Raw genomic sequence first — 19,615 nt, 5'->3', positions numbered from 1 at the left:
CATATGGCGCACATACATGCCCTTAGGGCATGTAGGTGTAGTATCTGATACTTTTGATTCATGGCTGTGTGGACTTGCATTTTCATCATTATAGACAAGAGGAAAATTCCTGCTTTGGTAGCCTCTTTCAAACATGCTGTGTTGTTGGCGAATGGCACACTGACCCTTTTAATATAGTTGATTTTCTGTTTATATTGGGTCTCTGGTGGTAGGTTCTTCTGGTCTGGAGCTTGACAGGTGATGCCATTCTTCTGTACTGTCAATCAGTGTGTACTAGGGAGATCCAATGCCACTCTAAGGGCAGTGCTGAACATGTCCGCTCGACTTGTATCTGGAGTTAAAAGATTTTAACACATCACTCCAGCTCTCAACTGCCTCAATTGGCTTCCCATGGAAGGGAGGTGTATCTATAAGCTGGCCTGCATCACACACAAAACCCTTCACTCTCCTGGCCCCAACTACCTAAACAACAAACTGGTAAGAGCAGGTCAATCCAGAACGCTGAGAAGCTCCATCTCACTCCTTCTTATTCCTCCGAAACTGAAAAAGAAAACCACCCAATACCAATCGTTTTCTGGCAACGCTCCCAGGATATGGAACGCTCTTCCTGGAGTCCTCAGATGCAACCCCTCCTTCTCCTGTTTCAAAAGGGACCTGAAACTCCATCTCCTTAACAAATACTTTTCTGACCAACGTCAACTAACCTAGACTTCTATATCCGAGTTGACTCCTCTCTCTCTGGACATTCAAGGATAGTGGGTGACTGGATTATGTCAATTCACCTTTTTCTTTTTATTGTTCTCTCCCCCTCTTCTGCACTGCATATTTATTTCCCAAGCTGTATTTTTTTCTTTGGTTTGCTTCCTTACTGCCAACCTACTTTGTAATGTAATGTCCTTCTGTTTTTCACTGTGTGTATGTAAAGCGCTCTGATACCTACGGGTCAAGCTAGCGCAATATAAAACTTTTAAAATAAAATAAAATTAAAATAAATAAAATAAATGTGCGCAACATGTGCACATATGCATATTTCAGGGGTGCAACAGGGTGTCCTATTGGCACCCTTGAAATTGCATTTGCAAAATGCTAGGCCCATAGGAATGAATGGGAAGGTATTCCTTAATTATGATTCACAATTTATGAGTCGCAATTAAGGAATATGTAGGATTCGCAATTTTTTTTGCAAATCCTACATACATTGCATTTTGCGTTTCTCAAATTCCTAATCGCTATAAACCGCAATTTGAGAATTGCAAAACTCTTTTTTGATACATATGCACCCACATCTCTTGTTTTCCCCTAGCATCGCCATTAGACAAATGTGAATGGCCTTCCTGTGCACCAGTGCACGATTAACGATGAAGTAGTGCACAGTAGGAATAGAAGCACTGCGCAAGAAACATATTAACTACCTATCAGCATGACCTACTCTTTCCCTTCCCTGTAGCGAGTTCGAACAGTATTTTTCCACTTATAGTGCTCGGGAGGTTACCTGGCAACCCTAGCTATGAGTCTTCCTCTTCCACCCTATGGGGTAGAGGCTCCTGTTTGGGCTCGTTTTGCACCTGTATGTGTTTTAAGCTTCCCCATTGGCCCTCTGCCCGGCCCTCTCAGCACCTGCTGCAGATGCCGCTACAGGTGTCAGAGTCAGCTGCTCGCGGGATCGCCCACCGTCACGTGACCCGCACTTGATGCGAAGGCTGGACCGACGCACTTTATCAGGTTGGAGCCGTCACGTGATATCTCTGGGTATCTCAATCATTGCTCACTGTATGATGTCATCCCACTCACCTATTCAGAAAAAGACTCACTCGTATGCCCGCTCCCATTGGCGGAGGTAAAGTTCTATCATTTCCTATTGGCTGTGATGGTTGTCTTTCAACAAGATTGTGCATTTCGGGCTTAGCCCCGCCCCAAAGCTCGACGTCAGAGTAATGGCTGCCTGAGGAAGCGCTCCCCGCGGTACAAGGCGAAAGAGGCTGCGGTGTTTGCCGCTTGGGCACCGGTCTCTGTTGACTATTAACAATGCTCACCCCTGGCGTCATGTCCGCTGACGTGCGGTGCCCAAGGGTGGCCATGGGGAGCCATTGTGCGCCAGGCGGCAAGGAGCAACAGTGACCGTCCTCAGCAGACTGCATCCGCCAGCAGCTGAGGCTCGGGGCGCGCTTGCAGACCTTGATCATGGGGCCGGCCCGTTCCTCGCCACCAGTGCTGACATTCGGGATCCTGTTGCTGATCATGGGGAGTGTCGGAGCCGTGCCACTTCCGCAAACAGGTGCAGGTGAGAGACATGACAGCGGTGTATAAACGGAGGCGGGGAGCTGGAGTCTATTTAAGATCATAACTTTTGTTTAAGCCAACCCAGTCAATGCTGATTTAAGCATTCCGTATACCTGAAGACAGCACAGGTCCCGTGGGTTACTTGTAATCTTTCATGAGAGCAATTGAGGCCCAGCCCGATGGTTCCTTCTTAGACCAGTTGCAGCTTTAGCATGGAAACTGGCGATCAGAAGAGTCAGTGGCGATGTGCGGGGTTCGAGTCCAGTATCGGGGGCAGGGAGAGAGTTGATAAGAGATCATATCCGGGAGAAGTCAGGGTTAAGGTGCCTGGCGGAGAAATGTCTGATTCTGTTGTGCATTTGTTTTGAGTAATCAAACCAAGTCGATCTGCCACCAGGAGTGAGATCTAAAGTTGAGGGTCTAGACGAGAGTGAAGGAAAGGGTAAGGATACATTTGGAAAGGTAGGAAGGAATTAGGGGCTGCTGGATACAATGAGTTGGCCTCTTGGGTAAAGTCTTGTCTGGAACTTAAGTGGACCCACGGTCGTGCACATGCCCTCTTGAGTATGAATCGTAGGATCGAAGTTGCTGGTCGGTAATATGTATGTATGTATAGGCATTTATATAGCGCACCACTTACCCGTAGGGTCCCAAGGCGCTTCGACCGCTGCGAAACCCTTCCTGGCTTCCCTGAGAGATGGTCCCTTAATGGGTATCTCCAGGGTGAGACCAGGCATCCCCGGCGGTCTGGTGGGGCCGTTAGTGAAGATGAGGCAAGCTAATGCCCAGAGTTGCTGAGTGTGATCGCTGATCAGAGTGGGCACCGAGGCGAGAGAATTATCAAGTCCGCTGACCCTGGTCCAGAAACCTGCCACGCCGGGAATCGAACCCTGGTCCCGGGCCGTCCTCTGCTCTCGGGTCTGCCGCCTCTAACCAGTGAGCCACACTACTTCACTATATGAAGTTATAAAGGACAGATTGCAGTTAAGTGATCGGATCTGGCTGTGGCTGATGCGGGAATCTGGCAGAGATAAGCGTCTGCATAAAGTCTGGTGATTGCCAGGGTCTCAAACGAGAGGTTTTGAGAGAAGGGTCATATGTTCTTTTGCTATTCCCTGTAAATATATATGTGGCTGCCAGGCCAAAGGTATTTGGCACTTATGAAATATTTTTCAACACATAAAAGATATTAAAACCTCTCGCAGTTTTGTACAACATTATGTCAAACAGAGGGCAGTCCTTTGAAGGGCAGGATTGAGCTTTATGTGACTATATAGGCATCACGGAGGGACCCTCCACTATGCTAACACTTCCCGTGGACAATCACAAAAGCCCTCATTGGTTGAGGGTGCCTATTGATAGAGAAGCTGGCTGCTTTCTACTGTACATTAGTGATTTGTTATTAAACTCCACCCCATATATCCTGCTTGAAAATAGGATAACGGCTTCTATATGTGTATTTTTAAATGAATGACAGGAAACTTTCACAAGGCAAAACTTTAGGGGGAATGTATCAAAAATCATTGCTGGTTGTAGGGAGTTATGCTCTGCTTAATCCACACCGATGATTCCTTTTAAGCTGGTTGATATTGCCTTTATCTGCACATGTCAACATGGGAGTGTTATGATGGCTGATGTGTGCACTTTGACCAGCCTCTTCCTCATGACGTTTATGGTTATCTGTTGAGCTTTGTACGATATACAAATTGGTGTCCTTTTTGGCTCCACATAATATAGGCGTATGATTTTAAGAATAGCAAGCAGTTCATCACATGAAAACACAATGTGACTATTTTTAGTGCAATTTATGCTCTTGACTTCTCACAAATGCCACGTCTGCCCTAAAGGATAACGTTTTGGGCAGGGGTTGCTTGTTGATTTCTTTGATTGTATGTACCAAATCGGCTATTTTCTAATGTACAGTGTAACAGTTGTTGAGTCATGCTGAATTGTGATGAGCTGTCATTACCCATCCTTATGCTGTAAACATACCACCACATGGCACCATCAAAGACTACAGATGGTCCATATGGCGAGTATGTTTTAGAATGGCCAGGCCCTGGTGATTGCAAAACCAGGTGTTTTTGCAGAAGCTTGACGAGCAGCAGCAGTTCATAAGTTCTTGACCTCCACAATTAGACAATAATTTATATCACATATATTTTCCTGACTGAATTGCACTTTAAATCATATGAATTGCAGCCCTGATGCTCCAAGGCGTAAGCTTTGATAGTTCAAGTTCTGATTTCCCACATGACTAGCATTGTGTGATCTTGGCAAAATGACTGTCTTTGTTTGTTAGCGTTGTCTTATCTCAGTAGATAGTGGGTGCTTAAAAGTAAACAGGCTGCGTATCCCATTTTGAGTGATTTTTAAAGAGCATGACATTTACATAATGAACGTTCAAAATGTTTTGTGCGTCTTGGTAGGTGTTTAGTCAGAGCACTCCAGATGTGAAAGATTGTTGTCATGGAGATTTAGGAGGGTAGTTTTAATAGGCACAGAAAAGGCTAACGAGCCATTGTGAAATCCGATAGCACATACACGAATATTGAGGGAGACAGACAGTTTCTCAGGTCTTTTTCTTTCCTTTATTAATTTCCAGCAATAAATACGAATAAAGTTTTGCTTCTTGTCTCAGTCGAACCTATAAAAATAGCCCTCTTCTCTGGGCACACTGTTCCCTACCAGCACATCGTGCACCTCCAAGCTAAATTGGGATGAGGTTAATGCTTTCAAGTGTTCTCCCTCGATTGCTTTGACATGAGCATGCTCGTTCCAAGAATTGATTGATCCGGGTGAAATAACTTATATTTAGATGATTTTGTGAAGTCACTTGTCTGAGAAATAGATATGAAAGCCACATCAACTTTTCACATGCATGTTGTTACTTGTTTTCTTAGTGCCTAATCACTACATTTTGATAGTAACATTGCACAGAGAACAGCTCCAATCTAGTTGGAGAGAAGGTTGATCAGTCTTCCAGATATAAATGACATGTTTGTCATCACTGCATGGGATATATTTACAGCAGTTTTTTTTATCTATAAGTGCAGTAAGCTGGCGTTTTTCTGGCCGTGCACCAATAGAACCTACTTCCAAGTTCTCAAGAGTACAAACATAGTTTAGGTTTGAAGGGCCTAACATTTGCAAGCAACTGGGCCGAAAACTGAACTGAGAAGCTTAGCTTCTGCATAGACTTAATACTTTCTAGATAATAGTTTAACAAGATAGAGACCGTGACATTTTTAAAATGTAATTGTACCAAGAAGATGGAGTTATTTAAAGTAAATTATTGCACTGGGAAGATTGAGAACTTTAACCAGCGCCTAAGGAAAGCCCGTCTGCGCCCGTCAGCGTCCCGGAGGCGGCTGGGGGCGGACGGGCGGATGTTCCATTCTATCACTTGTCGGGTAAAGTGTGTAAATAAGCGTCATCACAGCTCACTACTTTAAGGGGCACCATCAGAAAATGTTGTTGTTCAATCTTTCCCAACTGCTCTAAGGGGAACAATTACTGCCCCAGTTGTGGGTGGACTTCAGGTATGGGATCTATTAGGAAGACATCGTCTAAGGGGAAGATCCATCATAATCAAGTGTCGGGCACTGGGAATCTGCTTAACAATGTCTCCTGTTTTCTTCTCAGCACCCGGTCACTTAGTAAACATGCTTTAGATCTTTTTAATCTATTATCTGAATCCAAGCCGAGACTTGGCTCGGTGAGTGTTCGGGTCCTGATGTTGCCAATGCTCTCCCCCAGGACTATGTTATGTTAAGAAAGGATCGGGTAAATGGCAAGGGTGGAGGGGTTGCTATGGTGGTGGACAAACAATTTTCCTGTTCTATAGTTCCTACGGAAGATATCCACTGGGTGAAGGCCCTGGGTTTCTGTTTGTCACTGTCACCCCATCAATCTTGTGCTGGGCTGCTGGTCTATAGGCCCCCTGGTCTGATTGGTTTATTCCATGAAGAGCTTCACACCGCTATCTCATCCTTATGTATGAAGTTTAAGCATTGCCTGCTTTTGGGTGATTTAACATCCATATGGACGCGGACAGTGGACAATATTAAGATCCTGGACACTACCAATCCATTGGGCCTGAGTCCTTATCTTCCTACCCCCACCCATAATAAAGGCCACATATTGGATCAAATTTCGCCACTACTCCGATTCTTGTAGCTGCCCCTGTACCAGTGCTCTGGTCGGACCAGTTTCTGGTCAATTTTGAGATTGTACGCGTAGACAGGTCAACTACTAGTGGCCTTAGTTGTTAGTCTTATCCCCACGCGTGCCTTCCATCGCGTGTCTTCCGACATGCTTGTGCATTCTCTGACAGCTAATCCCTGTGTGCTCTCTGGCGATTTAGAGGCCGACCTAGATTTCTTTCAGTTGTGGCTTGCGCAGTGCCTGGATGAACTGGCACCTCCCCAGGTTGCCCGTAAAAACACCACTCGTGCATCCGCACCCTGGTTTACGCCTGCACTCAATGAGAGTCGTAGGCTTTGTAAGAAGGCTGAGAGGGCCTGGCGTCATAGCTATGATGGGCTATTGAAGGAGGTCTATAGGGAGCGTACCAAGATCTACCATAAAGACATCATTTCTAAAAAAAAAAAAGTCTTATTTAGCCAGGAGAATTGAAGCTGCCACCAATACCAGTAAGGAAATCTTAGCGATAGTGAAGGAATTTACATCGCCTCCTTCTATTACACCCAAGTGCTCCCACTCTGAACCGTGGGTTGTTCAACTTGCAGATTTTTTTTGCTAGTAAAATGAAAAGCATTCAGGTGTCTTTTCTGCCGTCAGATCCGGCGGTGGCTCCCAACGCTTCTCTCCTTTTTCCGTCCTCCGCCTCTGAACGGCCCTTACTTTCGAACTTTCCAGTTCTCTCCCCAATGGCCTCGCTGGATCTTTTATCCAAAATAAAATCGGGCTCCCCATTGGATCACTGTCCCGCCAAGTTCCTCGCCAAGGTAGCACAAGGTATTAACCCGTTAATTAACCCGGCATTAAATCAATCCCTTGATTCCGGAGTGGTTCCCCGGTCCTGGAAGCAGGCCCTTATCCTTCCTCTTCTAAAAAAAAAAAAAAACCTAACCTTGATCACAGCATTCATGCCAACTACAGACCTATTTCCCTTCTCCCGGCATTCGCTAAGGTCGTAGAAAAGCATGTTCATTCCTCCCTCTCTAATTTCCTAGAGACTCATGGCATCCTACATTATACCCAGTCCGGGTTCCGTGCAAACATGAGCACGGAAACAGCACTGTTGGAAGTGACAGAAGCCATTAAGGAGGTTTTGGATGATGGGGGAAAAGCGATGCTGGTGATGTTGGATTTGTCGGCGGCGTTTGATACCGTCCCCCATAACCGTCTCCTTGCAAAACTCTGAGATCGGTTTGAGGAGGACGGCTTTTAGTTGGTTTGAGTCATTTCTATCGGATCGCGCACAAACAATCTGGGCCCCTCCGCACTCAGCCTTGTTTCGTACGCTGACGACACACAGCTTCTTTTCACTTGTGAAAAGAACACCGACTTTAATGGAGAGAGTATTAAGAGTTGCTTAGGAGCCGTTTTTGCTTGGTTCCAACTGAATCATCTTAAGTGCAACTCTGACAAATCGGAGGTGCTCTTTTTTGGTTGCCCTCCTGACCCCGGCTGGAAGTCCTGGTGGCCGGCGGCCATGTTTCCTCCCTCCGCTGCCACTTCTGTGGCAAAGAATCTGGGTGTGAAGGTGGACAATGGTCTTACTTTCAAGCCACAGATTCTGGGTCTAGTGGGACAGTGTTTTGGTCTTCTAAAAATATTGAGGACATTTCTCCCATTTTTGTCCCTAGTCCACAGGAGGACCACGGTCCAGGCATTGATTGTTTCGCACCTGGACTACGCTAATTTGCTATATCTGGACCTTCCTGAATATCTTCTTTCACGCCTCCAAACGGTGCAAAACTCCGCTGCTCGAGCGATTTTCGGTCTCAGCCGGAGATCCAGCTCTGCAGCTCTCCTTAAATCCCTCCACTGGCTGCCTGTACATAAACGTATCACCTTTAAAACTCTAACCACAGCATTCAAGGCCCTCCACGGTACCGGTGCCCGCTATATCAGGAAAAGACTAAGCTTTTATCTCCCTGCAAGATCCACATCGCTGGCTCTGGCCACTGTTCCGGCAATTAGGCGAGCCCGCATTGGGGGTCGCTCGTTCAAACGTTGGGCCCCCCCAACTTTGGAACGCACTGCCTTTGTCTCTGCGGAAGAGTGACAACCTCCTTGCCTTCAGGAAAGATCTTAAAACATGGCTGTTTGGACAATTACTTCATCCTACTCTCTTGCTCTGTGCCTATTAGGTCTGATAGCGCCGGGACACTCTATTTGAGTAGCTGAGCGCTTTATAAAACCCCTTTTAACATAACATAACATAACCAGTCACCCTCTTGCCAGTTGAAGCAGATAGGAAAATGTAACATACACTGTGTCGTTGAGGAGCATGACAGGCTGTTGTCTAGCACAACAAACGTAAATGGAGAGTTTGTCATTTACCAAATGTTTTTGATGAGCTAAAGAAGTAAAATGTAGAGTTTCGTAAGAAATACTCTTCTTCGCCATTTCAGATATAAGATGGAAAGAGATGCTTATCTTAATAGTAAAGTAAAAAAAAAACAGTAAAATCTCTGCTGCCCAAAAAGTGATGGTCCAGATGGATTATGTACTCGGTTATTTACACGGTATAATGTAATTCATCCTCCGCTCTTTGGAAAATATCTAGAACATAAATTACAAAGACACTTGTACCGGGAGTGGAATCCTCTGTAAAAGTTGTAATACCAAAGCCTAACAGGAAAACAGAAATATTTAATCGCAGAACTTCTCTTAGTAATAGAATGCAATAATATTTACAAAAGCATCAGCGAAGGCTTGGGAAAGCAGTTCAGTCCTACTAAATAACGACAAAGTAGGTTTAATTTGAAATCAGTAGGTCTACAGCAATATGAGGCAAATCTTGACTTGATCCAACTGATTAGTTACACATCTTATGTGCATTATTCTTCCTTGTTGCAGTGAAAATGTTTGACATTATCAGTCTGTCTTCCTTTGTCAGAAGGTCAAAAAGATGCCCTAACAGGTGTAGCAAGGGTTTGGTTTCAGGGCTTTTGCGAACATATTCAAACTTTGTTGTAAAAAACATAAGATTTTTTTTCAAATTGAGTTGCTTTTTATTTTTCCACACAATGGTAATTAACAGATTACAAAATAACACTGTTCATATAACCCATAATTTAAAATAGCGATTAGCCCTTTTTTACGTGCTAAAAGGATGTGAAGAAAATCCAGTTTCAAGGCACACAAAGCAATTTTTTTTTCTGATGGCTTACTTTTAGCAGCTTGACTGCCTGTTCTTAATGCCAAAGTTCTTTGGTTTAATATCGAGAGTTAGCACGGTTTTCTCTAAACTACTGCTGCCCTGCTTAGGGCAGGTGCAAATTCATTTTTAAATGGAAACGGAAAGCAATGGTGGTCAAGAAAAGTAGGGTATTGATTAAGGGAAGGTCGAGAAACCGTGTACTTACTAACTGGTGGATAGAGATCTTTACTTGCATGATTAATAAAAACTATTGCAAAAATGGAAAGAAGTCCATATAGCAAAGTTGAATACTATCCTGTTTAAAAACAATGGATATAAGAAACATACTGTGTAACGTGTTAATACATTTTAAAAGTGAAAGGGGCAATCTGCCCCAGAAGGCTGCCTGCATTTAGTGCGGTGTCATAGACTTATAGCATGATCCATACATTTCACAAAAGTACACGCAGTTAATTGTGGATGTGATCCTCTCAAGCTTGGAATCGGGAAACGGCTTTTACAACAAAGCCGTTTCCACGAAACCTTTAACCACGCATGCAGTACAACGCATGCGTGGTTACAACTAATGCCTTTACCACGCATGCCTTTACTACGATGTTTGTAGTAAAGGCATATGTGGTAAAAGTAAAAAAAAAAAAAAGGGGGCTTGGGGGGGTCTCCCCCCCAAATAAAACAACTCACCATAAGTCACGTCGGCATCAGAGTCGATTAAGAGAAATCGGTAAAAAAAATGCCGGTTTTTTTAACGACGTATGACGTCACCACGCAAATAGTCGGTGAAAGGTTTATGCGTGCTAAACGAATTCCGTTGTAACGCATGCGTGGTAAAGGCATGCGTTGCAACGGAAATCGTTGTATCATCATATATTCCTTGGAATCAGGGCCTGTCTGTAAGTTCTTATTTATAAGGCATTCAAGTGTATTTGTAGAAAGTGTTTACGTGCAGCTTTCAAAATAGAGCATACACATTGGAATAGGCAGTATAGTTTCTTGTTTGCACCCACAGAGCCAACTGTTTTGCAGATGGCTATAAATGTTTCCAGTGTGGGATCGTATTTTTTTTTGTCCGTAGACTGCCCAGCCTATAATTCAGGAATTTTATCTTGATTGATGCGAGTTTAATAAGAGGTACCCAAATATTGCTGTGGGTTGGATGTGTATGGGTCTTTATTATTGTCCAAGCTTTGGCTTTCCTAGCGAAGTGATCTTTATCCTGTGAATACGAGAGATTCCTCACATATTTATTAACAGCTTTTTTTTAATGGAATGTTGGTGTCACTGCTGATTTACAGAGGCCTTTGAGGCATGAGGAGGACAGTGCAGAGTGGAGGCAATCATACCAAGGGTTGTGCTTTTAAGGTCTCCAGCGTGAGATACTTGCCACACATGTCACACATGTTGTTAGATTAAAGGAGGCTTAGAACACCCCCATTACCTACTATTTTTTAGTTTCTTCCTCGCTCTTAGTTGCTGGCTCCTGTTTGGCCAGTGTGTGCAGGCGTCAATTCCTGTTCATGTGTTTCTCCTTCCACTCCAGCGTTGCCCAATTACTGCTCCCTTTTCCTGTGCAGTCTTCCACTGCTCACATTTTAGTGGTGGTCATCTTTTTCTTTTTTACTTGCTGCACTCCATAAGGGTGCATGGGTTTGCAGGCCGTCTCCTATCCTCTTGTTCAGCATTGTTGATTCTCCTGTCTGACCCGCTGCCTCTCTCATGTTTGACACAACCCTCCCTACCCCTTCCCACGTTATTGCTTGACCCTGACGTCTCCTCCACCTATCATTGCTTCCCTGTCTCCCTTTATGAATGTGTACTTACTTACTTACTTACTTATGCCTATTATACCTCCTTGTTATAGGCCATCAACTTGGAATTCGTCCTGCCTCATTTCTTTCAATCCGACTCCAGATGTATCTCATCACCTTGCAGTCAGCCTCGAGGCCTCAGCGCAATGTGTTTCTTTGCCTTCCTCTTTTCCTTTCCCCTTGAGGATTCCAGTTCAGGGCTTACCTGGTGGTGTTTGATGCAGGATTACAAAAGGTGTGACCTATCCAGCCCCAGCGTCATTTCATGATTATAAATGTTTAATTGGGAAGTTTTTCAAGGAGATTTGTTACGAATTTGATCAATTCCAGAGCATAGACAAAATGATTTGCTGTATGGCTTATTCTTATTTTGAACACTAGGGTTGTAAGACCGACTTTGAGTATTTGGTGATTGGTTCCTGATTTGGACCATTCCATTTTAGTTGAGTGTTTTTTTTGTTTTTTTTAGGCAAGTGAGTATTGTTGAGTTATGAAGTAATTTTCCAAAGTAACAGGTCTGTTTTGAGGTGTAAGTTTTATAATTTGAGGGAGAAAGTCATACTCCATGCACATTTCTAATTGAAAGTAGCTTACTATTTGAAACATATTTAGGCTCACAATGGAGTAATCAAGTAATGCTTCGTAGCTTGAAGAGATTAGAGTTTGGGCAGCTGGTTTATCTTCTTTAAGATGTCCGTTTAATACGCAAGGATTGAGTAAATTTAAAATTCCTATGAAGGACTAACTTAGTTTGTCCCTCCTCTAATCAGAGTCTCTTTGAGATGGCATAGACCATCAAGGATTTAGAATTCTGACTGGTTCTTGACCTTCAAGAGTTTTTAATTTTTTTTTATTTTCCAAAGACCTTTATTGGGTAACTAACGTGTCATACACAGCCCCTGGCCTACAACCCGGAGGCCGGCCGCTTCTATTAGTCAAGGATAGTGATTGGTCCGATCTCATATAACACAGCCTTTCAGCCGACAACCCGGGGGTCCGGCGGCAAAATAGTATATCCGAGTGTGTCCAATATTAAAAGGTGGGGGGAGTGGGGGGGGGGAAGACCGCCAGATAAGTGCTACCTTCCCACTTCCTATCAGCTCTATTGAACCCCGTTCTGTGTGCTATTCCCGATTCCGACCTCACCGCCTCCCGAGCCCCAATCCCAATTAGGCCTAAACTTAACCAAAAACACATTAGAAACACCACCCCACCCTTTCTCCCATGCACTTCTGTCCCCACTAAGTTACTAGTAAACTCCACTTTCTACATCTGAATCTAGACCGCTACGGAGCGCTACAATGGCCTCATAGTTTCCAGCCCCCCAGACACACCAACTACAAACACTCCGTCTAGCTAGGGGCTACTCTTCCTCATCTGGTTGCGCACCCTCGGCCTTCAAGAGTTTTAATTAGCTACTGTTAAATTCACCACTAAGCAACCTGTTTGAATTAGCGTAAAATATATATGTATATATATATATATATATATCTCAAAAACAGACTCCTAGTGACGGGAGCCGCCGTCCCTGCAGGGCTGCTTCGGAGCGGGCAAGAAGCAGCATACATATATATTTATATATACATTCAAAACAAAACCCTTTCAGGCATAGTGACTCATAAGCGTATGATTAGCTCAGTGCTCTGTGCTTAAATACTTTGCTGTAGGAATGGCAAAAGTCTTTGTCCCTTTCTATCTTGTGTGGATGGCACTGTGCTAATCTTATGCTTAAAGACTTCGATAGAAAAGCAAACATTTGAGGTGAGAAAATTTAGAGTCATGCTGGTGTTGAAAGTGCTCTATACTGAAGCTGCTTTCCTCCTAAACTTGAGAACTACCCAGAGATCTGTGTGTGTGTATGTATGTATGTATATTTAGTGTATGTGTATGTGTATATATATATATATATATCAGGCAAAACTCCAACCACTTCCACCAAAGCCTCGGCGGCGAAGAAGGAGAAGCGAACCACTTCTTTGTCAGGCAAGATGTTATTTTATTTTAACCTTCAGCAGCAATCAACAGATGACGCGTTTCGGGCTCAGGCGCCCTTGATATATATATATATTCCTAAAGTCCTGAACTTCGGCCACAATCGCTGTGGTCTCCACAGGTACAGATCACAAAAAAACGCCAGAAATGTGCAATTCAAGTGGTTTATTTCTCCATTGTCACCAGCATGACGCGTTTCGGCTGCATCACCGCAGCCTTGATCACATGACATTATAGGACCAATGGGGGTGTTTAAATACTGTGAAAAGGGCTCAACACAGGTCACCAGTTGTATAGACATACAAAACATATTTAAGGCACAGGAACAATCATGGATAGCAGATACTTGTGTAAAATTGCAATATAAATATACCTATAAATATATGCACTTGATAAATTAGAGGTATCATTAATAATAATTCCTATAACAATATATACATAAATTGAAATGAGATAGGGTAAAACGTAACATCTGTTCTAGTTCACAGAGCTGTACATTCATTCACCTCATATCAAGTGATTATATCCGCGTTTCCAAAATGAATGTCCTCAGTCCTTAAGACTTCCTATTACAATCTTATGTACTCTGTGAAAAAATTGAAGTGCAAGTGCAAATAATGTGCAAATGTGTGCAAGTGCAAATTTCTAAAAGTGTCTTGGATAAAAATATATTAAAAACAACATATCAAAACTCCAAGTTAGAAAAAAGCATTAAAATTCATAAGATGTCAGTAAAAAACACATGAACGGATGACATGTTCCAAATGGTTATTCTGACTTAATGTCTAAACAAATCAATGAATCTAATTGTCATCTTAAAGTTGTAATCACTAAGATTTGTTATTGATCCCAGGCCCTAAGAACTAACTGATCACATTTTAAAAGTGCAAGTGCTCGATTCGTAAAGTGCAAACAATAAGCTGGAGTTAACATAACTGAATGGGACTGTCTGTACACAGATGCGTGGATTGTTGAGGAGGCAGCCGTATTCGCAAGACCATAATGTAAAACCTATAATGGGGTCCCTGTATATGTAAAATGGAACCACCCTCAACACATAGGAATTGACCAGGGATCAGACGAGACTAAAACTCATTATCTCACTTGAACACAGTTAGAAAAATATATATAATATACACCACCAAAGTGCTGAAGCCTGACGCGTTTCTAGCCCAAGAGGGCTGGGCATGTAATTAAATAAAGAATACCAGGCACTTCCCTCTCACTCATTTTTTGAGCGACCTCTGATGACCGGAAACAGCCTAGAAACGCTTCCGGTCTATGGAGATTTACTACGGAGTAGCAGCGACAGTATATGCCCTTAAGAGAAAGCTGGATGGTTTAGTTTGAGTGTGTGCTTCCAAAAGCTTCGGCACTTTGGTGATCTATATATTCCAAGTCTCCAATAACATCCCATTCATCCAATTCACATTTAAATTGAGCTGAGTGATGTGAAAGTTTGATCTTGTTGCCTCATAACAACAACCACCTTTCAGAATTCCCTTGTTGTGAAGCAATGACATTTAATGTGGCCTATTAGAGGGAGAACCGCTTCACATCATGTTTCTTGAAAGAGAAAAATGTTGAATGTTTGCCCAAATTCTTTAGTGTTATCGTTTTGTGCCATCTGTGCTAAACCAAGCACTTTCTTGTGAAGGGACGGATAGCACCACTGAAGTCAGGAGGAGACAGAAACAGTAAAGGAATAAGGGCACTCCTCATGAAAGGTGATTGCAAAAGTCAGAGGAAGGCTCATATTTGAATTGAAGATGGGAGATGTACAGATAGTTTAAATTTTGACAACAATCCATAGAGAATCTAACGCCTAAACCAAAAGTTGATCCGCTGATACTGTCAGTTATAAAAACCTTGGGCTTCAAAAGAGTAATGTGGAAAATGATAGTTTCACAGCGTCAACTATACTGTGTGGAAAATTACTTTCAATAGAGAGAGCGCAATAGGTGTGAAAGTTTCATGTAAAGACCTGTGTGTCTTTTCTAGGATAGGAAGAGCAAGCAAAATTGAAGGTAAAACTAGAGCACGCTGCTGAAGAACAGTTATATGTATTTACTGAGATTCAGAGAATATATGGGGTGAAAAAGTTGCTTATATTTTTACTTACAAATCTTGGAGCATTGAAATAGTATTCTCACAAGATTTGCCCAAAGCAATATATGAAGGCTGTCAGAAACCAAATGCACTGGGTACCAATTTGGGCCTGAAAATACTTAGTTGAAAGATAGGCGTAATGTGAGAGCAATTGGAATTGACTATGAATGCGATTTTGGCATAATAGGAGCACAGCAATTTTTCTAATATTTTGGTGATTTATACCTGCTGCTCAATATGAGAGTTGATAGCTGTGTTTGGCAGAGGTAGGACAATTTGGACAGGGGTTTTAGATCCGTTTACCACCAGTTTGACACACCTCCTGTTATTTCTCACAATGGCCGTGGTTTTTCGGTCCAGAGGATGCTTTTTGCGTTCGCATCAGCCTTATTCATAGCAAAACCAGCAATCAATGGCAGAGTTTTTTAGTGCCACACAATCATGGTTTTGTAGCTTTTTAGCATGGCAGCTTTGTATATAGGCAAGATGAAAGAATTCAATTACTTAACAAGTCATTACTAAATAATGGTTTGCTGTTAACATGAGAAAAATTACATTATTTATGAATCATGTGGATTAATTAGAGCACCCAAAGGGTGATGGGATTGGAGGAATGTTTACAGCTAGCCTAAACCAGTGGCAATTGCTATGGATAGTTTTCCTACCCATCATTTTCACTGACGTTGCTATTCTAAACAGATCCTGCCATATGAATATCAGTACTGACCCTTTTTCTCATGGAAGCAGTCACTGGTGAACTGTCAGGCGAGGCCCCCTAGAAAAGGAAACATAGTCCACTCCAGAATAGTTTAAACCTTGCTAAGCCTCGTCAGTGAGATGTAGTTTGGATCCTGCGGTGAGCAAGTGACCCACATCTGGACATACCCATGCAACTTACAGCAAGTGAGTGCGAAGTTGTATTTTTCTTGTTACTAAAGAACGGTGAGGCAAGCTGATTCTGAGGATTGAGCTTTAGCTAAAGACATTGAGAATGTGCACAAGAGTTGGAAACACATTTAAATTCCTGGAGCAAGAATTGAAACCATTATCCTAAGAGTTAGAAGCGAGATATCTTGTACCAAGTTACACAATATCTTCCATCTTTGGTTATGTGTAAGGAGTTGGGCCGTGCACATGCTGAACATGGTAGTCTGCTTAGCTCAAAGAAGTTGCTTTGTTAATTTTATTGTTGGCCAGAAATGGATGTACAGATTCCTAAGATTGAAGAGAAGATGATTTTACTTTGTTATTCTACTTGAATATTCATATCAGGATAAAACCACTGACTAGTTCCTTTCTTGATGTATGAAATTAATGGAAACACGAAATCTGGGAAACCAAATTGGATGAAACCCAATCATATAAAGACAATTTTAAGTTAAGACAGTTTAAGGAAAGACAATTTTAAGGAAATAGAAATACATCGAAACTTAAAGTAAATTTTAGGTCCTGAAGAATTGCAGGGTGAATACACCAGTAGCGAGAAACATGTTGACGACACACTTTAACAAAAGCACATAGGCACGCATAGTGGACGTGATAGCGCCTTGTTATACTGCTTTTAATTAGGACAGGAGACCCCCAGAATAAAGTTTGTCCATTCTAGGTACTCCCAGCCCTATTTTATCTAACATCACAGCATCTACACTATTGGGCCCCACACCCGCACTTCACGATACGGCAGTTGGATAGAAGATCTCCAACAAAGAGACCCTTTTTAGGGAGCCCATTGGGGATTGCACCGCCGCCCCAACGAGGAGCAGCCCATATGATGAAGCATGACACCTGAAAGGGTGTGTGATGGCATTATGATCCAACAAAAGGATCCCCACTACTACCCTCTTTAGGGAATAGTGAGATCCAACCACTTGGCTTCTCCAAACGGCTACGGTTTTTAGAGAGGCACAACATAGAAATCTTTTTTGTATTGCTCCTATTGAGACATCCTCTATGTTGGACCTCCCCACTCCTCCTAAAGTGGGAAAACGCCTCTAGTCCCTTCTCTTTGACTTGATCATTTTTAAACACACAAGGGGTTTTGAAGATAGATGGGCCATGTAGAGAAAATGGTCCTCCCGCAGAAACTTAAAAAATATTCTCACACCTAAGGGCGCCTGGGGAGGATGGCCAGATGGCTACATATGGAGGAATTGTGTGGAATATTCAAACTCTGGTGTCTATCCATGTTCTGAACGATCTGAAGTTGCAGTACAAGGTAATGAGGGATACTGGGTTACTGTAGTCCAGTCTAGAGAAAAGAGTGGATTGCATCCCGATTTTATAGCAATCCAAGGGGAGCTGCTGAATGACCTTCTCGTTAGAGTAACATAAAAAGACTTAATGAAACTGGCACTTAAAAGTATGACCTGTAAAATCCCATTTGTTCACGGAATCAGAGGGCACAGGAGTACCAAGCTCACCACACAGAATTCCAGATAATAGGTATGCCACAACAATTATGATCTCTATTTTGCCAATCATGAGTTCTAAAGAATTACTTTTCATCCATGCTGCACCGTCTTTGAGAAGACTCAAAACTTTGATTGAGCAGTCCCTAGATTCCCGTCCAGCCTGAAAATAATCAGGATTTAATCGGCATATGACAAAAGGGGAAAGCCTGAAAGAATGTATTCACTGGGTAAGCGGAGTAAACTATATTGTAAAAAGACTAGTGCTTGGTGAAGAGCCCTGAGGCACTCCAAAACAAAAGGACCTTAAATTTAGAGTGTAAAGAAAAGATTTTAACAAGTCAAGCACAAGATGGAATGAAACACAATGTTGAAGGATGCAGAGACCCAGAAGTATCAGGGCAACCATAAGACTCTGTGACACAATCATTTTGAGATCATCTGCAACCACTAGTAAGGTGGACTTAGTACTATTTAGAGGCCCGAATGCAGATTTGGTAGACTACAAAACGTGTTGGGACTTAAACTCTGCCAGCTGTTTATTAGCTTGTTTTACAACAATTTAGTGGGAAGAGGCAAAAATTGAGTTGGTATGAACTGTTAAGTACACCAGGATCAGCCGAAGACCCCTTTAATAAACAGACCACTAACGCCTGTTTCTATGACTAGATATGGAGGTGAGCAACCCAATATACCCTTGCGGGCTCGGGCAATACTTGTAATAAAGGAAAGGCCAGCAAGGGATTTTATTTAATTGCTTATTGGTCAGCAATATTAGGACTTGTTATGAAAATCAAGGCTCCTGAACCTGTTGTTAATCAGTTGCTGTAATCAATTGTTAATTTGGAATAAAGAGCCATATAAGATCAGTATCTACAATGTTACCACACTAACATAGTAAATAACTTCAAAAACCAGGATTTTGTTTTGTCTGAAAATTATTATTTGTTTTCAAGGCAAAAAATATTTACAAAACAGAAATATTTTTATAAAATAGGGTGCATACACAGATATTGTTTAGATATTCAAGGTACAGATTAATATCACCTTTGGTCTATCTAAACAGAAAATCCAAACTGCTAATACAAAATAACATAATGATTTCAACTAAAAAAGAAGAAAATCAAAAATGATACAATGAATCACATGCAGAATTGGACTAGAATGTCGACGTTTCGGTCTTTATAGAGTTTTCATAAGACCATCAGCAGGACGATAATTCAATAACAGTAGATGACCCTCTGTGAAAGAAACAACAATGTATTACAATTTATTTAAACCTGGTTAAAAACTGTATAAAAAAAAATGTTCATTAATCATTTAATCAGTTAATACTAATGAAGTCGGTGTGGCGACTACAAAAGGTTGTTTGTAACAAAATATTTATTCATATTTCATCAAGAAAGTAATTCACTTGAAGTACTAGCTTTAAAAAGTTACTGACGTTAGGATGGCACTAAATCTTACTTGCGTTCATGAGAGCGGCATTAATGCGTTTGCTTACTTGCGTTCATGAGAGCGGCATTAATTGTAGTATTTAGCCAAAATATAAAGGTCTTCCCTCTGTTTAAAGGAACATCAGTGGTTCCAATGATTTTGGTATTAGTTGGCAGAAAAGATAAATCCTTTTATACCCGGAGTACTGCAAAAAAAGGGGGAAATCA

General features: G+C 42.2%; 1 protein-coding gene across 1 annotated transcript in view; it reads left to right on the top strand.

The window, feature by feature from the left end:
• Positions 1-1,907: 1,907 nt before the first annotated feature.
• Positions 1,908-19,615, top strand: part of LMTK2 (lemur tail kinase 2) — a 254,965-nt gene continuing 237,257 nt past the window's right edge. The window contains exon 1 of the mRNA XM_086940730.1: positions 1,908-2,281. Coding sequence (XP_086796856.1) covers positions 2,182-2,281 — 100 coding nt within the window. The 5' untranslated portion in view covers positions 1,908-2,181. The remainder of the gene's footprint in view (positions 2,282-19,615) is intronic.

Source organism: Lissotriton vulgaris, chromosome 10 (assembly GCF_964263255.1).
Source record: "Lissotriton vulgaris chromosome 10, aLisVul1.2, whole genome shotgun sequence".
NCBI classification, from domain to species: Eukaryota; Metazoa; Chordata; class Amphibia; order Caudata; family Salamandridae; genus Lissotriton; species Lissotriton vulgaris.
The sequence above is the reverse complement of the archived record's forward strand: the minus strand, read 5'-3'. Positions and strand labels throughout refer to the sequence as shown.